Raw genomic sequence first — 22,983 nt, forward strand, 5'->3', positions numbered from 1 at the left:
ATCTCTCCCATCATCAGCATCACTCTCTCAAACACCACCATCTCCAGTATCACAATCACCTTCCCCAGTATCACCATCACCTTCCCCAGCATCGCCATCACCTTCCCCGGCATCGCCATCACCTTCCCCGGCATCACCATCACCTTCCCCAGCATCGCCATCACCTTCCCCAGCATCGCCATCATCTTCCCCAGTATCACCATCACCTTCCCCAGCATCGCCATCACCTTCCCCAGTATCACCATCACCTTCCCCAGCATCGCCATCACCTTCCCCAGTATCACCATCACCTTCCCCAGCATCACCATCACCTTCCCCAGTATCACCATCATCTTCCCCAGTATCACCATCACCTTCCCCAGCATCGCCATCACCTTCCTCAGTATCACCATCACCTTCTTCAACATCGCCATCACCTTCCCCAGCATCGCCATCACCTTCCCCAGCATCGCCATCACCTTCCCCAGCATTGCCATCACCTTCCCCAGCGTCGCCATCACCTTCCCCAGCATCGCTATCACCTTCCCCAGTATCGCCATCACCTTCCCCAGTATCGTCATCACCTTCCCCAGCATCATTCAGTCCTCCAGCTAATTCTGCATATATTAGGTAGTGCGGTTAAATATAAATATGTGATTTGTTCTGCAACTACTTAACCGCATTCTACACTTGGGCCCATACACGAGAACTTAATAAAATAGCAAATAGAATGGTTGTTTTTTCCCTAGGAGAGATTCCAGTCGATAGTTATCTGTACGTCCAGTCTTCATGTTATGTACAGAGGCCGGAAGGTTCCCAGGATCCACCGCAATACAAAACACCACGCCATAAAGCAAAGAAATGGCACAAGTGGTTCCTGAATCATCCAACGCCAACGTTGTAGTTGACGTTGGCTTCAGCAAAAGGTAACCAGTAACCAAACCCTGGCAAGTGAGGATGTCCCTGAATTGGCAAAAGAAATCCTTCAAACACAAACGAACTACACAAATACTTGATTTAAACTAGTTTATATAATGAGAGAGAGCCATGTTTTAAATTCCATAATTACTACTAATATTACACAATAGTACAATACTTTCATAGATTACATACAGAATGAATGCCAAAACAAACATAGTACGATACACACAGATATTTGCGCTGTCCAAACATAATCAGAGACTGCTGACAAAAAAACCACATATTCATATCTATACTCCTAGAACTATTTACAATTTAACAGACAGAAAATCACCACAAGTATAAACGATGGGCTATTCGTGTACATTACTCAATATCCACCAATCTCAAGCATTATGTACAGTTTCAAAGAAGTAGCAAATTTCTGAACCCTTCCTATCATTGTGGATGCGTGCTATGCACTTCACAAATAGCCCCTTTCCAGGCACAGTAATCATCACTCCTGGACACGGAAAATTCAGACATACTGATTGCGGTACAAGCGCACTAAATACAGTAAAAAATTCATAATTCTAAGTAGTTTTCTTTTTTAAGTAGTTACAGTTGTCAATTTATTTCAATGACCTATTTCATTCTATCCCTTTCAAAGACAAATTATCATTTTCAAGTTATACACGTTTTTCTTTATCTTCATTAGTTTGTACGAAAAATAAAGCAATTTACCACGTAAGTCAAGAAGCAAACTATCAAAAAGCAGAATCAGCACAGCCATATTGATAACAGTTATTTAACATATAATAAACTAATTGAAATTACAGCACTATAGTATAGTTAAACCAGCTTGATAATTCCTATCATTTGGGACCAATGAAATGAATCCAGTCTTTTGAGAAATCCGAATCGGACAGAATGAACTGAGTGAATTTAATCTCACGACTGTGGAAGTGGATCAACATATTTTACAGACATCTATCGATAGTTGGACCAATGATAATTATATCCCGATTATTGAACTGTTTAAGCATTATGTACAGGTAGGCGACTACAACAAGTGCGTACATTAGTTTATATGTACTTTATGAATGAATGACCCTATTACGGTACATACTAACAGCCAACCTGCAGCCATGCAATCATCTATTATTCATATAATGTGTGAATAATTCATGGACAGATATTTTTATACCGATCCTCTTACCATTTCATATTCAAATAAATCGTTACAATCAATTCTTATGATAGTTTTAATCTGCGCGAAATATTCATGAAATATACGACTTTACAAATGAATGAGATTCATTACAGTCGAAACGCTGTGGAGTCGTCAAATAACTGAAGTCGTCTCTACTTTTGAGTCCTAATTTGTATTTCTAATTCGATTTACGAAGTGTAAGTTTTCATTTGGATGAGTCTTCAACGTAACGATCATCTCAACTAAGACTAACAGTTGAACGTGGTTCCACTGTACTGCGATTGAAAAGGACTCAAGCTGTATCTCCCGAGTTTTAAAAACTAAACACCCATCTCGAGATAGACGGAGATATTCCGAACCAACAACAGTAGACCGTATGTAAAACATGTAATACACGTAATATATGAAATATTGTTCTGTAATACATGTAAAAGACTCTTATATCAAAATCTTACACTGAAATGTTAAACTACTTCGGTATAATTAACCGTATGCATCCTTTGTCCAGCCCACGTACCCCGCGACCCCTCCTGCAGTGTCCCCGCGCCGATTGCTGACTATGTTTTAGACGACGCGCGTTTCACCATTTCTAATCGTTTCCTCAAATCATCGACGTTCGATCTGATCGGTTGATTATCATTATTGGCATTGTTCTCCGAGAACTCCGTTGAGTCGGTCGTTCGTTGCTGCTGCGCGACGTTTGGCTGGAAAACAAAAACAATCGTCAATAAAACGCTCGATTCTTAAGATTTCTTTTTGACTAAAAGTGTTCATCTAAAGACAGTTAACTCTCGGTTATCCACCATCGTAGGAATTGATGTCTCATTGGTGGATAATAGAGACTGGTGGATAACAGGGCTCGGTTCCACAGTTCCCTTACTGACCATCAGTTCAAGTCTCAATTATTCACCGCTGTAAGAACTGATGTCTTCTTGTTGGTGGATAATCGAGGCTAGACTAAAGACATCTAGAACAATATATTGAAGAAATGGAAGCAGTTGAACTTACCAGAACAACGGATACATCTACGGAGCTAGAGGCTGATTTATCACTGGAAGATTTACTCAAATTACCACCATCACCACTCGGCTAAAAATAAACATTCATATATCAAATATCTCAGTAACTATAGAGTATATATCAGGCTCCTCAAAGCATTAGCTTTAAATGAATTCCTGATCGCCGTTTTCTAATGAAAACACGATGCAAGCTAATTTCGAATCCCCATTTCATATCTCTTGCACAAAGCACACCATTCTAACAACCATGTGGATGCCGCGAACCCTTGTAGAATATTTACCTGATTATCGAGACCACATCGTTGTCTCAGGACACGTAGTCGTTCCATGTAAACGGAAGGATTGATGACGCTGTCCGATCCGCTGTCGTCGTCCGGCGTTACCGCCGCTGTCTGATGGTTATTCACAGTATTATTCACGGCTACAAAATCAAACGCGCACACATCATCTAGAGAATCCCTGATGGTTAACAAGTGATTAAGAAGGCCATCTGAATCCCCTGGGGCCAGTTGCACAGTTGTGACTTAAATCCAAAAGTGGTCTTAAATCATAAGACTGGTCTTAAGTTGTTAGATTGGCTATAGAACTAAAATGGTCTTAGATTGGTCTTAAGTCTACGCCATGACTATGCAACCGGCCCCTGAGGTTTTACAGGTGTTAAGATATTTGGCAAAATTTGTCACAGCCCCCTTCCCCCCCCGAGTTCCTACTTTTTAGATTCAAGCAAATACTATGAATTTTCAAGATTTTTAGCAAATCTTTCAATAATCCACTCTTAATCCACTCAATTAACACCTGAGTCAATGTTTGATATTACATGTGATCTGCCCATAACAACAAACTTCCCCGACTATTTTCCCCAACTTCTTTGAAAGAAAAGAGAAATTTCGCCGACTATTCTCTGATTTCCGGTGGGTCAGTGGCGCCACCCTGTCCTGTTGTAAATTACCCGAGTTATTATCGTGTTCGGTTCGTTCGTTCTCCTTGGCGCTCGTCGCTCGTTCCGCTTCGATCGTTTTCAATCCGCGTTCGATGTAATTTTGAAAGAACGTCGACGACTTTTTCAAGAACGGGCCAAGGTCGGCCTCGGGGTATTTCAGTTTGAAATCGAACAGATCGTTCAGACCTTCTCGCGTGTTCTCTTTACAACCGATCTTTTTGAATATTTCGGCGAGCATGTCGTGCGTCGATTTCGAAAATCGCTGCTTCGATTTGGCGCTCTGAAAAATAAACATCGACCAAGTTTTTCATTTCCCCTATCGATTAGAGCCAACTGCGGCAAGCGAGGCTATGTGCATGCTGTCAAGAAGAAACCGATTAGATTTTGCGGGCAACTGCTGCTCGTCGAATGGTTTGGCCAGTTTGACCTAAACCATTGAGATTTACGACAGATATGGCCAGTTTGAGCAAATTGGTTCAACAAACTGGTCTAAACGAAAACAGTTTTTCAGTAAACCCAATCGGTTTATTTTATCTAAATGGATGCGCGACTCTGGTGTAACATTTCTCGATATATACAACCCACGCTGTGAATTGAATCGCGAATCATTTTACGTACATCTTTACATTTAGTCGTCGTAGTTGTTTTTGAATCCGGAGTTCGTATATTCTGATCGTCCGTTCCTCCGCCGTTAATTTGTTCGTTTTTATTTTTCAGCTGGTGCGTTGTCGGTGTTTGTTGTTCGTTGCCGCCGCCGACGCCGCTGTTCAGGATTTTCTGTACGTATTGTTGCAGTTCGGAATCGTGCGATTCGATCAGCGAGAAATGATCCATTATCTGAATATAAACAAACAATTATGAGTTTTATTTCCTTCTAGCAGCTCGAGCAGGATGTGCACAATTATCTGGGAGTGAAAGGGTTAATCGATTCAAACATGAATTGACCCTTTCAGTGCTGGCTAATTAATACCCTATAGTGCTGAAGATAATTTGAAAATTCTGAAAAATTCCACCCTAGTGTGTTGAATAACGGGAATAACACTATAGTACATCTACACCGCGGCGCGGTGTATCGTTAGTTACTAGTATTTCACTGTGTTTGACAGGTGCTGCCATCTTTCAAGAGAGATAATTAGTAATTGCTAATTAAACCAATACACCGCAATGCGATGTACTAGCAAAATCCATCACTGATTCGTACACCTCACTGCGGTGTAGACGCACTGAAAGGGTTAATGAAGAAATTTAATCGATTCTTAATAAACAGTTGATCTGTTCTGATTATGATTACAGCTACTTAATAATTTTCAATCAACAATTTTCTAATTCACAGAAAGCAAAAATTCCAATAAGTTTCACTCTAAAATCCATGTAATTTCTACATTAATTCAGTAAATGTTAAATTGAATTCGGAGTTAAACGTCTTTCAAACCATGAACTCGAGTTTTACCTTATTCCCTTTGAATTTGGTGAGCGAATGAACGATAGTTTTGACGGTACGCAGCGGTACGTCGTTACCGCGATCCTTCCACGACGCCGGCGGGAACGCTCGTAGAAACGTGTGAATATCCAACAATACGCGATCGAAATTTAGATCGTTGATCACATTCGGCAAATAACGAACAACCCTCCATAAACACTGCAAATATACATTACAAACATGTAACCAACAATTCAGTATCAGACTATCATCATTTTGGACAAATTTCATCGATTTGCCATCTTTTTCTTTTGCCCGTCACCCACCGACCGAAACTCTGCTAATACTAAGATTCGAATCCATGAATCCCAGATTGACACCAGATCAATGAGTTATTGATTAAGTGCCTCTATACCGACTTGCAAAATTCGATTCCAAGAAGTTTAATGAAACGTGGATGAACCGGCTTCTTCAGATCTCTGTATAAATATGGCACTAAGACTACTTCAAATCTAAACAAATATTTCCTGATATGCGCGTTGTTTTCCTTGACTTGATCAGCTAAGAATCCAACCAATCTACACAGTCAAATATATAAGACAGAGAAGGAAAATGTTTGATTTTCCTCGTGATCTAGCAATCTCAACAAATTTCCTGACTTTTCGCCGATTTCCAGGTGAGTGGCCACCCGTTGATATTAAAATGCCGATGAAATATGAAGTATATATTTCGTACCTTCATAACGAGCTCTTTAAACTGCGGTGAACAGTTATCACTGGCGACACACTCGTGTAACAGTTTAATAGACGAGCTGAGAAACCGCGACGGTTCAGACTTCTCGATCATCTTCACGACGAGTACGTTCACCGACCGTACGACCTGCGGACCTTCGTCCAACTCGTTCAGTCGATTATCCAGCAGAACTTTAACGAGGTGATACGTCAGATCTTTCAGTATGTCGGTGCTGGCGTTCTTCGCGAGATCGCGTACCGTGAATATTTCCATCAGCGTCGCCAGTAGACATTTTAACAGTTGAATAACGCTGAGTTTCGGAGTCGATTCGTCGCTGATGTGTTTTATATACGCTAAACGTAACTGCATCGATATCGATGATAGTAACATATCCACGTGATTCGTCATCATATTCGCTTTTTCGCTGTCCTTCAACACTTCGTCAACCTGTATCAATAAATATAACATTTTTAGTTACATTTGATGTTGGAACTGCTGTAAATATTTTACCGAGTAGAGGACCAATACAGGGCCGGTTTCATAGACTGAGTATCAAAGTTAGCCTCAGGGGTAAATCTTCAATCTGGGTGACAACCATCATAGTAACAATGAGAAACCATGGTTATAACTGACGAATTTCAAAATATTCCCAGGGACTATTTTTCTTCCACATCTATGAAACCCAGCCCAGGGCAGGGGGCTGACATTGACAGGAGCACAAAGAAATGATAAGGGCATATAGACTGAAAAAGGGCTAAATAAGTATCCACAAAGCAAGATAAAAATTATATGAAATTTCAGCGCATTGTTTCAGGCAACAGGAATATAAGCTCAGTCTGTCCAGTCGGTTCTATTAGTCATGAGTGGAAAAAAATTGAAATTACTGAACATACCTGTGCTAAAGCTTGCATACTGATACTAATTTCTACGTTAGCTATTTGAGTAATAGCGAATCCTATAGCAGACGCAGCATCACTTGACGAACCGAGTAACATCATCGACGGAGAGGGCGGCCTCACTCTATAAATATAACCATTGATAAAACATGATATGTCTGTCATGATGAAAGATCTATAGAGAATACTGCAGTAATAATGAAAGATAATATTAAGTCCGAAAATTTTTTTCCTTGAACTAGTGTAGTTATATAAGACATTTCAACTACTGGTATATTCTTATAGTCATCTTCCGGAAACGTTGAATAAACTACTAGCTCAAGGAAATATACATCATATTTCAAGTTTTATTGAAAAGGTAGTTAAGCATTATTTGGGAGGCCATTTTCATTTGACTTGCAATTTCCCTTACTATTCCCTGACATGTATGTTGTTCTCCCTGACTGGATTTGCTAAGAATCATATCAATTAACACAAGTCAAATACGTAAGACTTAGATGCAAACCGATTCTATCTAACTAAGTTCCTCTGAGTTTTCTTTGATTTCTAGCTGTTTTACCGAATTCCCAACTCTTACAGAAAAGAAAATTCTGACTTTTCCCTCCATTCCGGTTAAGTGGCTTCACCCTGTTTTTACAATATAGTCGTATTGATGAAACTGACTTTGGTTCCGGTATGTTGACTGGTTCCAGTATCTCCTCGATGTTATAGTCCACTAGTTGCGGTTCTGCTATCATACTGATTTCCATTTCGTCCATGTCCAGTTTGAAATATTGATTCTTTTTACCGAGCGCCGATGACGGTACACCACGAGTCCTGAGTGAAGATCATTCAACAATAATTACTGGTAAAGTAAAGACGGTAAACGTAGGACTTTTGACCAATTCGGACGCAACAACAAAATCATTTTCTATAACAATAACAAGTTTTTGTACCCTAAATAAATTTTGCCGGTCCCAGTTTGTCCGATTTAGAAGAAGTTTACTTAACATAAACATAGCCCAATCATCGTTGATCAAGAGTCATTTTCAAGCATGACTTCTTTTCATCAACATCTCAGGCAAAATTTGATTTGTTCAGGAAATAATTTTTCCGAAATTTTTACGAATCTACTCAGCACATCCAAGATGGCCGTGTTGAGGTGAGAATGAATGGTGTTGAAGGTTATAAATGAACACTTACTGCTGTTGATTATTAGTAGTTGTTTCGATTGTATTCGGTCGTTCTGACGATGTCTTTATGACTGTCGTCGTTTTCTGCGCGGAGACTTCTTCCACCGCGGCGCCACCACCAGTACCACCGCCACCTGGTGGTTTTATCTTACCCGAACGTTTTATGCGTTCTTCCAACATTCCTTGATCTTTGTCATTCAACTGTGGGAGAGAAAACAGAACAGAGTCACGCCAACTGTGGCAGGTGAGGATTTTATGAGTTCATTTCAGTAGTTACGTAGTTACTCTTAGCTATTCTATAGTCAGTCTATAGTGACTGTAAAGTTTCTCTATAAAGAAGATGACCCTTTTCACGAGGATCCGTTTAAAAGTGTAATTACGATGACTCATTCCTATTGACTTCTAGGATTCAGTGAAATTATGATTATCCTAATTACTTAAGACGACCGTCTCGTTTCAAATGAATTCAAGGATTAAGTAAAATTATGATTCGTTTCGGATTCTCGACGATAAGAAATATTACATTTCCATAACGATCAAATTCATCTCTCAGATTCAAATAAAATCGGTGAAAAAATTCCTCGCTGAACAAATCAAAATAAAATACTTACAGCTCCTAAATACTTGTATAAATTATCGCCGAGGATGTTGAACGAGATGACGAGAGTATTCAGTGCAGACGTACGCACGCTGTTGTCACGGTTACTGATTTGCGCGGCGATCAGTTTCAACGCCTGCGCCGGCGACGGATGGCAGACGTTAATTCCGTAAACATCGATTAAAATACCGAGTTCTTCTAAACATTCTACAAAATCAGTGAAATAATAAGAAAGAATGAATAAATCATAATGAAAATGTTCATAATCAGAGCCTGAACCCGGCTACAATGTTTTTGAGATAAATTTGACCAGAGTTCTCGCAGATCAGGGAATCTAAAATTTACAATTCCCTGACCCCTGACCAAAATCTCCCCGATTAGATTTCTTGCATTCCCTGATTTTTAAGAAAAGAGTTGGAATTCTCTGATCTGTAAGAATCCTTCTTGACACGTATAGTATATACTCTAGACAGAGAATTCAAATTGTGTCTAGACCCAGGGCTGTAGACCCCATCGCTCCTGGAACAGGGTCGAAATTATACCCGACACACCCGTACAATAGAAACTCTGCGTACCTGATCTTTGTCGATTATTTTTACTCTTCAAACCATCGATCAAATAGTTAAACGTTTTACTGGCCGGGTAAACTTTATAGATCAACTTGAATATACTCCTAACGTCGCGACGAATTATATCTTTAGGATCGCCAACCTTTAAAACAACATCAACAACATCACATTCATCAATTCATCGCTATCCCATCACAAAAACCACTTCTTCGAGGGTTCGTTTCCCGATTAAGGTGAGAGATGAACCTTATTTCAATCAGGAAATTCTCCAATCACCAGGATTCAGTTGCACAGTCGTGACTTAAGTCCAATAGTGGTCTTAAATCTAAAGACTGGTCTTAAGTTGTTAGATTGGCTATGGAACGAAGTTGGTCTTAAACTGGTCTTAAGTCTAAGCCATGACTGTGGAACCGGTCCCAGGATTCAGAACCTGCGTCCAGTACGTATGCGAATGAACCATGGCTTAACTGCCACTTTTTCATAAATTCTACAAACCCCCTATAATCCTCCTGTATTCAAACTTCTATTCTCCAATTCAGTGACATGGATTCATATAAATCCATTGAGATTTACGACTATGGGTTCTTACCTTATTGACTAGATACGGTATGAAGGAAGTCGCCTCGTATTCCGTTAGATGATAATCCTTCTCGGCCAACATCGCAAATAACGATTGTAAATATTCCAACAATTTCATCAACATACTCGGATTAGTGTCGAAAAACCGTAGCGACGACCATTTCAATAGGAGATCTAAATTCGCGATAGTGGCGGCTTGATCGGTGTCTACGACCTAGAAACATACATACACAACACGGTAAAAAACGTAAACAAGTCTAACGCAGACGAGCCCTAAAACCAGGGGCCAGTTGCTTAGTCACGACTTAAGTCCAAAAGTGGTCTTAAATCTAAAGACTGGTTTTAAGTTGTTAGATTGGTTATAGAACTGAGTTGGTCTTAGACTGGTCTTAAGTCTTAGCCATGACTATGCAACTACAATAAATCTTCACCAGTAAAATTTGATTCTAAGGTTTAAATTTGATTATTTCTAATAATTTTACTCAAGAAAGCCAAATGCAACTCAGTCCTAAACATTCTTCACTTTTCCAGACCATGAAGCTGGCAGCTGCCGAACAGTAGCTTAAAGCTAACCAGATAGATCTATTTTTCAGTTATCATGGAGCGCAGTGAAGTGTTTAGTGAGTGAATCCGTTACCTGCGCGAGTTGCTCGATCGCTTTGATGTGAACTTTGAAATCTTTATGAAACATTTGTTCCATCAACGCCTCGCTGACGTTCTTATCCATTTGTCGTTGTAGGATATCTAGGTATTCCAGATTCGGCGTCGTGAAATCCCATTTCAGAACCTAACAAAAACGAAACCATTCAATTACATTAGAATTGAGTCAAATCAGTTCCTTAAATAACACTTGAGAATTCGAGTTCTGTAAAACTGGGTCCAAATATAAAGTTCATTTTTCAATTAGTTACATTTAAGAATTCATCCAAACATGCCCGAAATAAATCAATTGATATCTTCAAACTTTCCCTACGTACCTTTCTACTCTTCTCGTCTTTAATTCTCTGCTCTTTATTCTTATTGTTTATTAAAGGCGCGCATTCTTCTTCCAGTTCGGCGTCTTTTTTACCGGTAGTTTTGGCGGCAGACGGTTTTCCCGATTTCGCTCCACCAGCCTTCAATAAACATAAACACTTTATATAATATAAACTATCAACTCAGGGTTCTTGAGAGCATCCAAAACCTCCTCCCTGAAACTACCCTGACTTACAATGACCCTTGGCCAAAATTCCTCGATAAAATTATAAGATATCCTCAGAGGGGATGTATCTTATTGTACCGCTGTTCACTGGCAAAAACTAAAACTACCCAAAATTTGCACTCCCTGACTTTCAAGAAAAGAGTCCCCTGTATTTCCCTGCAGGGGAAAATAAATCCAGAATTCCCTGATTTTTAAGAACCCTACGAACTTAAATTGTCTTTGATCGCTTTAAACGAACCTTGATTGTTTTTCCCGCTGGAGGTTTCAATTTTCCTCCCACCACTTTTTTAGCCGTTGGCTCTGGTTCAGAATCGTCGGCATCCGATTTCACCGGCGACGGTTCTTTAACTGGTGCAGCTACAGCGGCTGGCGCGGCGGCGGGTTTCGCAGTTTTCGGTTCTTTAGCTGGTAAATTCTCTCTGGCTTTCTCTAACAACGAGGAGCACTGGGTCTTTGACGATGGCTGAAAAAGCAACGATCAGAATTTAACTGGGAACTGTAGAACTGGATCCAGAACTTTAGAACCGGATCAAGAACTGTGGAACTCGGTTCATAACTGAGAAACGATTGAACAAGGTCCTGAACTATTGAACTGGGTCCAGACATGTGGAGCTGAGTTATGAACTGTGGAACTGAGTCCAGACATGCCGAACTGAGTCCAGACATGCGGAACTGGGTCCAGACATGTGGAGCTGGATCAAGAACTGTTCAACTGGGTTCAGAATGGTTGAACAAGGTCCTGAACTATTGAACTCAGTCCAAACATGTGGAGCTGGGTCCTAAATCGGGTCCTACACTATCAATGCCACTTATCATCTTACCTTTAATTTCGACGTAGCTTTAATGAATGATTCGTATCCCGTATGAATCATAAACGGAACGAGTGCTTCGTTCGATTTCTTGCGAACTTCAGGATTTCGATCTTCCAAACAGATCAATATAAACGGAATACACAACTTCAAATCGGCGTTCAGTTTCTTATAGTTCGGTAATTTCGACGATAACCACCCGAGCAGCTGAAATTCATAAAACATCTCTTACTAAAGACACTGGAACTCACTGAATTCGTCGCAGTTGAGATCAGGGTCCAGTTCGGCAGTTCCGAGTTAAGATTTAACTCCGAGTTAACTCATTGAAAATGAACTTACTATAACTCTGAGTTACTCTAACTCACAACTGTGGAACTGGATCCAGATCAACGACTTTTCCAAATGATGACTTAAATTTAGATTGATTTAGAAATACAAATTGCCACTTAAAAATACCTCGGCTCGAAGCATCGGGTTTTCTTTTCGTAATTCTTCCGACAGCATTTCGTTTTCGATGAAGCAATTCATATGAGATTGTTCTAACCACGCGTCCAGCGTTTTAACCGCCGATTGTCGGAGATTTGGCTGAAAAATTGACAAAATCAAATTGTTATTCCGATGGGTTTTTTTGGGTCAAATTCCAGATCTCTATATCTGATGTCACAAGATTATCAGGGCAGCCACTTTTATTTGACTTGCTTTTTCCCCTGACTATTACCTGACATGCGCGTTGTTTTCCCCGACTTGATCTGATAAGAATCCAATCAGTTAACACAGTCAAATACGTAAGACATAAACGGAAACTGTTTGATTTTACATGCGATCTCGCAATCTCAACATATTTCCCTAACTTTTGCCCGATATCTAGCTTCTTTACGAAATACCCCGCTATTCCTCGACTTTTTTAAAGAAAAGAAAATTCCCAGACTTTCCCCGATTTCCAGGTAAGTGGCCACCCTGTTTACGTAGAAATTATTATAGCTTACCTTGGCATCGGATAAACAGTTTAATATAGCAGGACCCATTACTGGTATATGTTTCTTTAATTGTGGTCCCATCGCGGTGGCTAATGTCTGACAAATACCGAGAGTTGTATTCACCTGAAACGAGACATACAATTATAAACAACTACTAGAAGTCAGTGAAAACTTCTGGGCCCGGTTTCATCGACTGTATCAAAGTTATCCCTAGGGATAAATCCACAATCTAGGTGACAACCCCCATCGTAACAATGAGAAACCTTGGTTTTAACTGACAAATTTCAAAATGTGCCCAGGGACTATTTTTCTACCATCTATGAAACCAAGCCCGGAACTGTTAGAATAAACTGTCAAATCATCAACCGTGGGTTTTGTTCATTAACTCTGAAATACTGCGATTAGCATCAGTGATGTAATCAATTAATGAATATGACAGTGTGAAACTAAGGTTATCTCTCACCAGTAATTTATTCGAATCGCCGAGTCGAACTTTCAGCGCCTCGGGCAACGGTCCGATGTTCGCCGTGATGAATTTATTCTCGCTGAGAACCTGCGTTACTTTCTGTAATCCTTCGTTGCGTATTTTCCAGTTTTTATCGGCGAGTTGTTCAACAATTTCATCGGTTATCAACGAACTATAGAATCAATAACGACAGACGGACAGTGATTAGAAGGACACTTCATTTACTATGTACACATAAAATTTGAAATCAACAACCCCCCTGTGTGCAGAATCGACCATTTTTTTCTATAGTTCAATCATTTTAGTAAACAAAAGCACTAACCCCCCACCCTTGATGCAAAATTATAGATTGCATGACCCCAAAACAGTTCCTGCAATGAAGTTTAGAGCTAGAATTTATTCATTTTCAAATGAATCTATCGAGCCAGGGCCCAGTTTCACGAAAAAGTTTAATCCTAAAAGGGTTAAGTTTGAATTGTTGTCCTCATTGAAAACATGAAGTAACCAATAGCAATTACACCAAAAATTTGAGTTCATCTTTTTTGTGAAACTGGGCCCAGATCTGTTTAAATCTGGTGTTGGTCTGGCAAAACGGGGCGGTTAGGATGGGCTTTTTCCAAGTAACTATTTCTTAATTCAATCAGTAATGGACGGGCTGAGAACTGGAGAGGATGGATTATTTGCTATGGTTACCTAATATCTGTACGCGGGATTAGATCAGCCGGATTAGATTCTTCCTCTTCCTCGTCGTCCTCATCATCGTTTCCGTCTGCTACGTCTTTAGGTTTAGCTCCACGAATCGGCGCCGGCGGTTTCGAATCCTTTACCTACAAAATCATTATCGTCATCTTCATCATTCATTCATAGGCTATCTACACCACAGGCTTAGCCAGACTAGATCGGAGATCTACTATTTCCTTTTTGCAGCAAAATCCTCTTTTTAGGGAGCAGCAGCAGAAATATATCTTTTTCCACAGTTATCAACAAAATAATGCCGTTACTTGACAGAAAAGACATTTTCAGATTGTCCGAAAATATAACCCTGGGGCCAGTTGCTAAAAGGTTGGTTAGAGTTAACCAGTGGATTGTTGACATAGTGACAATTAAAACTTCATCGTTACTATGGTATTTATCCACTAGTTATCTTTAACCAACTTTTGAGCAACTGGGCCCTGCCCTTTCTGACATAAAGTTCCTTAAATCCGTCATGAAACCGGACTGATTGAGAAATAGCTGTTAAATTCAAACCTTGTCGATTTCTGCGTCGATTTGTTGTAATAAAGCGGCTTTCTCTTCTTCGAACATCACTCGTATAGGAGCGCCCATATACATATAGATCACTCCTACTAGTGTGATAGCAGCCGTACGTACAGCCTACAAATATATACATCGATATATCATACCAAATATCAGATTAATTTCAATCAAAAATACTCCAATGTACTGGGCCCAGTTTCACAAAAAGGTTTAACTCTTAAATCGATTTAATTTCTTCATTAATTCAGTTTATTTTAAATCAATTTAGGCCTTAATCCTGTTTGTGAAACTGGGCCCTGAAATGAATCCGAATTGAATGAGCAAAATATTTTTTGAGATATCGAGAATATTCATTGATATTTCACTAACCGGATTAGTGTGACCGAACGCTTTTTTGATGTAAGTTATCATCGGTTTTACGTTCACTCTGCAAAAAAAGTTAGCGCAAATAATTATCATATATTTATAAGTTTGAATATTATAGATCGAGCAGCGACTGCAGGGTCAACTTTTCGCCCAATTTACGAATTTTTCAGAATTTTCCCTGATTTTTCCATGTGATTAACACAATATTCCCAGAGTGAATCAAGAGAACTTTCTAGGTTTAAAATGTTACAATCCATTCATTTTTGATGAATTCGCATAAAGAAACAAGTGTTCAATCACATAATCTGAATTCCTTGAGTTTTCCAGGTCAGTGGCAATCGCGTTAAATATCATAGAATGCAGCATGCGCCGCCACCTGTTGGGGTTTAAATAAACCTTACTTGAAACCGAATTCTTTGATCGCCTGTGAAACCCAATTCAATGTTTCCGATTGGTTCTTCGGGTTCTTCTGCTCGAAGGCGACGGGAATCACCTAAAACAGAGAGAATCATCGTTCAAAATCATGCAGCATTCTCTACAATTCCAGCCGACAGCTTGAACACCAAACTGGACCTGTCAACCCGAATTTTGGGTGTTGGTCAAAGTTGACCATCTGGATCCAGTTCCACAATTGTGAGTTAGAGTTAACCCTGGGGACCAATTGCTCCAAAACTAGCAACTACGGTCAAACCAGAATGTCAACTGGTTAACACCTTTAAGCAACTCTCCATCCCCTGACCTACAACTTACCTCTTGACAAACGTATCCTATTGAAATCGCCTCGGCGATCGCGGTCAGCGCCGCCTTGCATCCCGAACCGTTTTTAATATCGCCGATCTTATCGATTAAATCGCTCAACACGAACTCCGCTGATTGTTTCGAGAATTTCGAATTCGACGCCAAAAACGCGACGAATTCCAGTTTGATTTTCAACACTTGGAAATTGTTGTCTTTCAGTCCGGGTTTCGCGGCGACCGTACGAATCAAAGCTTGAGTCGGAATCTCGTCTTTCGTCAACATTTGAATCGTCTGAATCAAGAAACAAATCATATTTTTCACCGTGAATCACGGGTTTTTTGCTCGTTCGTTCGCGAAATGCGATTAATAAACGACGACTTACCTTCATGAACGTTTCCATGGCAGCTAAACGTTCTTTCCAGTTGGCATTTTTCAGTCTGGTTAAAGTGTCGCCCGGCAACACGGCAGACGCTTTCTCTTCGACTGCTTCATCCTGAAAAATGGAGAAAAAGGTTTTTACAGGTCGCGAAATCCGATATTCCCCTAACCCTTGATAAAAAATTCCAGGATTAAATCAAAAGATACTGTATCCACAGCAAATTCAGATTTCCTGATTTTCAAAAAAGGGTCCGAATTCCCCGCAGAGAAAATCCGGAATTCCTCCGATCTCTAAAGACCGCGAAGGAAAGTTTCAACGTACCGATAATAGACTCTCGATTGTTTCATCTTTCGGAGCAGCTGCGGCGGGTTTCTTCGATTTGGTCGCGCGAGCAGGCGGACCTCCGGGTCGAGGTTTAACCGCACCCTAAATCGAACAGACATGAGAATAACTACGTAATCATTTTATCAAACATCTTCCCTCGTAATGAGCAACGTAGTGATTCGATAATGAAGTAAAAGTGAAGGTCTCAGTTATAATGCCGCAAACCTTTCGGAGAACTCACTAATAATAATAGCGCCAAGATTTTGCCAAGAGAGGAATAAATCGTGTCAAATCAATCTCAAATTCTATGAAAATATCCCCATTCTTGTTGACGGCAAATTACTAGACGATTTTACGAACCTTCGTCGGTGGTTTTGATTTCGATGGAGCAGATTTCGGGGCAGGTTTAGCCGCCGCAGCTGGAGCGGAACTCGGAGCAGCAGCAGCAGCAGCTGAAGTCGGTTTCGATACGATTTTACCTTTCATATTCACGAGTTCCGCTTTATCGCAACATTCTTTAATCTATCAAATAAACAACACGCGATATTAACGCAAAATTCACCGTAAAGAATGCCCTCGAAACACTGAATTTCCCCGAACTGATTTTACTCAAATTCCAGGAATTCAAGGCGTACAAACCCAGAAATTAACTACACAACTTCCTCTTCCAACTCCTATTCCCTTCCCCACTACTCTTCTCTTCCCCACTCTCTCGCTAATCCACATTATTAAACGAACGTAAATCGTACCCTGCCGACTTTGATGTTGTCGACGTCTGCCAAGAACGGAGCCAACGGTTTCTCACCGACTACTTTCATCGCGGTTCCCAACGCCTGAAACGATGCTTCTCGAACGTCGGGCGCCGTGTCGTTAATCGTCTGAAAATACAAAATACAGAGGTTTATGATTCAAATGAACTACAAACGATCTTGAGGCGTTGAGAAATAGAGGGCAGTTATCCGGCCATATTGTCTACAGAGGGGGGCAATTGTCCTAGATTCCACACACATGTTCAATGCTATAAATACACAGTTTCATCAGTTATTACATGATTATATTGCATGGTCCGATCTAAGGAATGAAAGCCACTTGCCCGGGGGCCAAGCATATCTGAAATTTCGCTTGCCGCCTCCAAAAAATACTTGCCCTTCACAGGCAGTCCGATTGGTGTCCGTTGTATCGAGTGGGAAAATAGCTTAAAATTGCACTAGCCCGTGGGACTAAGTGATAATGATAACCTACTTGCCCTGATGAGAATATACTTGTCCCGGGCAATCGGACAAGTGCTCAGATCAGACCCTGCAAAGCGCAGCAAGACACAATATAGGATATATAATTCAATGACCAATCGGCCATTTTAAAGTTGATTCCATGATTTTCCAGCCGAGAAATCTGATGATTTTTTCGATACTGTGAGAGAGTCAGAGTTAGATTTCGAAGCGGTTTAATTGTTTACCTTTAGGAGCGATACGCAGAATATTTTGAGAAGTTTTTTCGGCAGCGTCGCCGGCGTACACCGGGTAAAACACCGGGCAATAAACAGAGCCGTTTCAGCTTTAATCGACGGGTTTTTATTCTCCAGTTGAGCGACGCATTCCTCGCTGAAACTTTCGATTGTTGTCTGAAAATAGAGTTTTTGTTTGTTTATTTCAGCGGAGAAATTGAGTTGATTTGAGGGTAAAATTTGAGTTGTTCAGACAGGGCATAATTTGAGCTGATTTGAAGGGGTAAATTTGAGTTGATTTGAGGGTAGATTTTGAGTTGTTTAGAGGGTAAAATTTTAGCTGATTTCAAGGGGACATTCGAGTTGATTTGAAGGGAATTCTTAAAGGATTTGAGTGGCAATAATAATATATATATAACATGGACACGTACCGATAGGAAAATAGCGTCTGATGCGTCGCGTAAAGCTTGTACAACCATTAGTTTCTTCTCTTTAAATTTCTCCAATATCGTTTCAATGCACTGGAGAAAACAAAATCATATCAAATACTCAAAAATCTCTACTGCTGATGGTGATCGAGAATCTCTGCTTACCACAGTAGCGTAAGGCGCGAACTTTTTCTTCAGTCCGTTTGCCAACGACGTCAAAATCTTAGCCGCTAGCGCCACCAACATGACGTTACTGTCCTTACCAACAACCTGCATAACAACAACAATAATAACAATGCAGACTTTAAATCAAATACAGGCAGCAGCAGCAGCAGCAGCGGCGGCGACAGCAGCATTGAGTGCAAGGTATTCACCTTCTTTAACGACCGAACCAAATCGCCGTAATCTCCCGGTTCCAACTTCGGATTCTCCGCCAGTTTCTGAACGGCTTCCAGAACTTCTTTTCTTTCCTGCCATTTCTTCGCTTCCTGTCAAAATACGAGCGTAAAACAATTGAAGCGCGTCGTCTAAAGTATAACAGTCGACTTGAGACTAAACTTCGTTCAAATATTCTACAAACTGACAGCAGTTTCTACTCTATTTGCTGTATTCAAATCGTGAAAAACTTACGATTTTGTCGTAATAATCTTTCGGTAATTTCGATAATATTTCGACCGGCGTCATTAACTCGTACGGATCAATGTCTTCTTCTTCCTGCTCTTCTTCGCCGTCGACGTCTAAACAACAAACGATCAAATCATCATTTTATCACCTCTTCCTGTCACTCAACATGAGTCAGCGTTCTCCACAACAGGTTTTAGAAGTGCGTCCACCCCTTTCATTTTAGCACCCACCCCTCTGAAAATCAGCCACCACTTATCAAATATCGGCTATCTAGACCAAATAATACAATGGCCATATCTCATATAATGTGACCAAAAAGTTTCAAAATGTATCTGCGTTGTAAGGTAGATGCCATTCAAGGATCATGACCACGACTCAACCATTATAGAGGCAATTCCATCACTTTTAAGGCCTTGAATTGACCCACTCCCATTGCATGACTTCTGAACAGCTGCCTCTAACACAGTGGATGTCAATATTCCATCAATGCTGATAATTGCATTGACAGATACATGTATTGAACTGATGTGAAAAATCGAGGGTTAACACCAAAATTTAACTTAATCGTCAATGTTTTTTTTTTTTTTTTTTGGGGGGGGGGGGATCGAAAGACTTGCTACTTCAGCAACCACCATTTCATACACTGAATAATGAACGTAGCCCCCGCATATGGAGAACACATTGAATCTATAGTGAGATATTATACGAACCATCTCCGGCCTCGCGAGCCGCTGCCTGAGCCTCGAGTTTCTCTTTTAAATCCTGTTGTGATCGCAGGAATCGTGTTTGTATTGGTTTTTCAGACGGTAACTTCTCGAACTCGGCTTCGAGTTCGGTTAACTGTTTATAAAACAAAGGAATAATAGGATTAACATCTCAGATGAAGCACATTTATGTGAAGTGTGAATGATCAGTTTTTGAAAGCGTTCTGATAAAATGTCTAATGTCTGTTGTTAGTAATTCATTTTCAATTAGAAATGTCTCAGGTGAAGCACTGAACACATGTGAAGTGTGGACAATCAGTTTTTGAAAGTGCGCTGATAAAATATCTAAATTCTGGTGTTTGTAGTTCATTTTAAATTAATAATGTCTCAGTTGAAGTGCTGAACACATGTGAAGTGTGGATGATCAAAATTTCGACTGTCTGAGAGATGAAGTAAACAGATTGCGTGAGGGGGTCCTGGCTGGTTATCGATGAAAAGATCGTTACCTGAACCGGTTTAAGATTAACGAGTTGTGGTTTGATGGCCGCTCCGACCCAGCGATAGATTTCTATAACGAGCGCTTTACCCTCCTCTCTGACGATCTTATCTCGATGCTCTAATAAACCGGGTAATAATTTCACGAGCGGTTTCACCGGAATGATCTTCGTACCGAAATCTCTGTAAAAATCAAAATAAAACGATACTTTTATAAAATATCGATATCTATTGAATAGGTTACTGTATTCATTGTGGCTGTTGAAGTAGCAAGGCTTTCAATAACAGAAAGTTACTGTTCTCTTTCTCTCTTTTTGTAATTGTGCTCGTTTAAAAATTTAAAAATTCATTCTTTGTTTTTCTTTTTCTCTCAATCTCAGTACAAAGCCTTTCATGCTTTCCGTGAAATGAATTTGAACTTGAACTTCCTTCAATCAAAAATACTGAAAATTGTTGGCTTAATTTCGGAGTTATCTTCTATTTTTCACATTAGCTCAAAATATTTCAAAGCAATTTTTATCAACATTGATAGATTATTGATATCCAATCTGGTAGAGGCAGCAGATATTTTATAAGGGGTGGTTGTAAAAATGAAGAGTGGCCGCCCCTCTAAAACCTGTTGTGGAGAACACTGACATGCAGATTCATATCTATTATGGATGTCGCAAGCACGTGGTGCTTTAAACAGATGTGGATGGTGGTGACACATGGTGGCCATGTTACAGCTCAGGAAAAGCGACAACAATCAAATTTTAAAATCTCATCCACCCAGAACCAATTGTAGCAGAGATCGGTAAACACATACAGGCTGGCCACTTTTATTTGACTTTTTGTGCCCCGGCTATTCCCTGACTTGATCTGCTAAGAATCCAATCAATTAACACAGTCAAATACGTAAGACATAGACAGAAACTATTTGATTCTATGCAAGATCTAGCTTTTAACGAAATTCCCCGACTTTTTTTTAAATTCGCTAACTACCAGGTGAGTGGTACAATCCTGATATGTATTATTACGCAGTAAGAATGATACAAACCTCATCGCTTCTCTCATCGCTAAAACGGATCCTGAAACAATCTTCGGTGTTTTATTCGAAAATCCTTTTATCAACTCTTCCTAAAATACAAATTATATTCATTGATAAATTGATAATCAAAAAGCTGATTGACAGTCACTTAGATTGAAACTAACAAGTTATTACTGGTGGAGACTGAAGAGATACCGACGGTTGGTGACCTATCTTAATAATAATCTATTTAGCTAAACTCCATCATTAGAGAAACCAAAATAACATAACAATGATATAGGCCTACAGCACTTCAAAAACATAGATGTTATTTATTTCCAGACTGACACAAACCTGTACAATATCCTGTTTCTCAATTTCGACATAAAGCATTAATATTTCCAATGCTTTTTCTTTAGTTTTTGCTCGAGCCGAATTGAGACATTTCGCAACTATACCGGAACAACCTTCACCAGCCGTTCTAAAAATCAAAGACACAAGAGACACAAAATCAGAGTCTGAGTCTTGACTAAAGGAACCTGGCCCTGGTTTTAACTTTAACTGGAGAGATAACAAGTCAATTGAATATGAATAAACTTCCAGTTTACCAGTCTATAAAACTAATTCTCAGGGTTCAGTTCCACAGTTCCGATTTAAGATTTGACTCTCAGTTAACTCATTGAAAATGAACTATCTTTAACTCAGAGTGACCTCTAACTCACAAACTGAGGAACTAGGTCCTGCAAATTCTTGTGTACTACTCAACAAACCAACCAAATTGATATAATACTCACTTGCCAGCGCATGCCGCGTTCTCAACGAACGTCGCGACTGCCTCTAATCCTTTCTCCTGAGCGATCGCGTTACTATCGACAACCATCTTTTTAATCAGACCGAGATATTTAGAGAATTCCGGATTTTTCTCGTCTGTGATTGATTTGAATAGTTTAATCGCTTCCTCATATCCGGCAATCCGAGCTTTCCACGCTTTATGCTGTATCTTCTCGTTAGTCGGCAGTTTAAGCCACTCGTTGTCGTCAGGCGCAGCCATTGTTGCGCAGTGCTTAGCTACCGATAGTAGCTGTTGCGATTAGTTATTTGTCGTGCGTAACCTTAAATGTAAAATGAAGAAATTGTTCGCAGAAAGTCTTTAACTACTATATTCTATTATTGACCAGGAACTATTCCTTCATTAATTGAGTAATGATAGGCCTACACCAAATAAATCCATTAAATGAATCTTTGCAGAGAGAGAGAGAGAGAGCGATGTGACACACTGATAGAACATTGACAGCACGGAATATTTCTTTAACTTTGATGTGATTTGAGTTTTTCACAAATTACACATTTTGTTATAAATTACAGACAGACAGACAGACTGTATGTCGCCATCGGAGTGATGATTTCTTATTCAATAAACACACCACCGTCCGATTTTAAGCCAAGGCCCGACGACAACGTCAACAACACGAACGAATTGGTCTGTAGGCTGTCGACTCTGACAGTTCTCAGAGGCGACAATAAGAAAAACCTACAATAAATGGGAATAGCGAATTTGAACATGGATACCTTATTTATGTCAGACGTGAGGGGGCTGTGAGTATTCCTGTGTTCGATTCGTTTCTATATTTTTTTCGATACTGTGTGTCATCCATGAAAATTTTCAAAACCCACGTGACCTATTGGCGCGCTGATTGGCTGCGGTGTAGTAATGGCTAAACCTCGGCATGTGGACTCATAAGTCCAGT

At 40.0% G+C, this 22,983-nt stretch overlaps 1 protein-coding gene across 1 annotated transcript; it reads right to left on the reverse strand.

Moving 5' to 3' along the window:
* Positions 1 to 1,006: 1,006 nt before the first annotated feature.
* Positions 1,007 to 22,900, reverse strand: LOC141912476 (cytoskeleton-associated protein 5-like). The gene is made up of 40 exons (XM_074803700.1): positions 22,805 to 22,900; positions 22,030 to 22,347; positions 21,590 to 21,716; positions 21,266 to 21,345; positions 20,241 to 20,412; positions 19,741 to 19,870; positions 19,037 to 19,143; positions 18,781 to 18,894; positions 18,572 to 18,676; positions 18,410 to 18,499; positions 17,991 to 18,155; positions 17,284 to 17,412; positions 16,895 to 17,056; positions 16,532 to 16,636; positions 16,214 to 16,324; positions 15,844 to 16,122; positions 15,495 to 15,586; positions 15,097 to 15,154; positions 14,719 to 14,844; positions 14,164 to 14,297; positions 13,468 to 13,642; positions 13,014 to 13,127; positions 12,484 to 12,612; positions 12,040 to 12,234; positions 11,457 to 11,681; positions 10,995 to 11,132; positions 10,655 to 10,804; positions 10,028 to 10,231; positions 9,445 to 9,580; positions 8,883 to 9,076; positions 8,282 to 8,472; positions 7,763 to 7,915; positions 7,097 to 7,223; positions 6,207 to 6,650; positions 5,502 to 5,690; positions 4,670 to 4,888; positions 4,061 to 4,331; positions 3,393 to 3,532; positions 3,101 to 3,181; positions 1,007 to 2,796 (listed from the first exon to the last, which is right to left on the reverse strand). The coding sequence occupies exons 2-40, from the start codon at positions 22,284 to 22,286 to the stop codon at positions 2,650 to 2,652; spliced, it is 6,165 nt and encodes a 2,054-aa protein (XP_074659801.1). The 5' UTR covers positions 22,287 to 22,347; positions 22,805 to 22,900; the 3' UTR covers positions 1,007 to 2,649.
* Positions 22,901 to 22,983: the final 83 nt, after the last annotated feature.

This window comes from Tubulanus polymorphus, chromosome 11 (genome assembly GCF_964204645.1).
Source record: "Tubulanus polymorphus chromosome 11, tnTubPoly1.2, whole genome shotgun sequence".
NCBI lineage: Eukaryota > Metazoa > Nemertea > Palaeonemertea > Tubulaniformes > Tubulanidae > Tubulanus > Tubulanus polymorphus.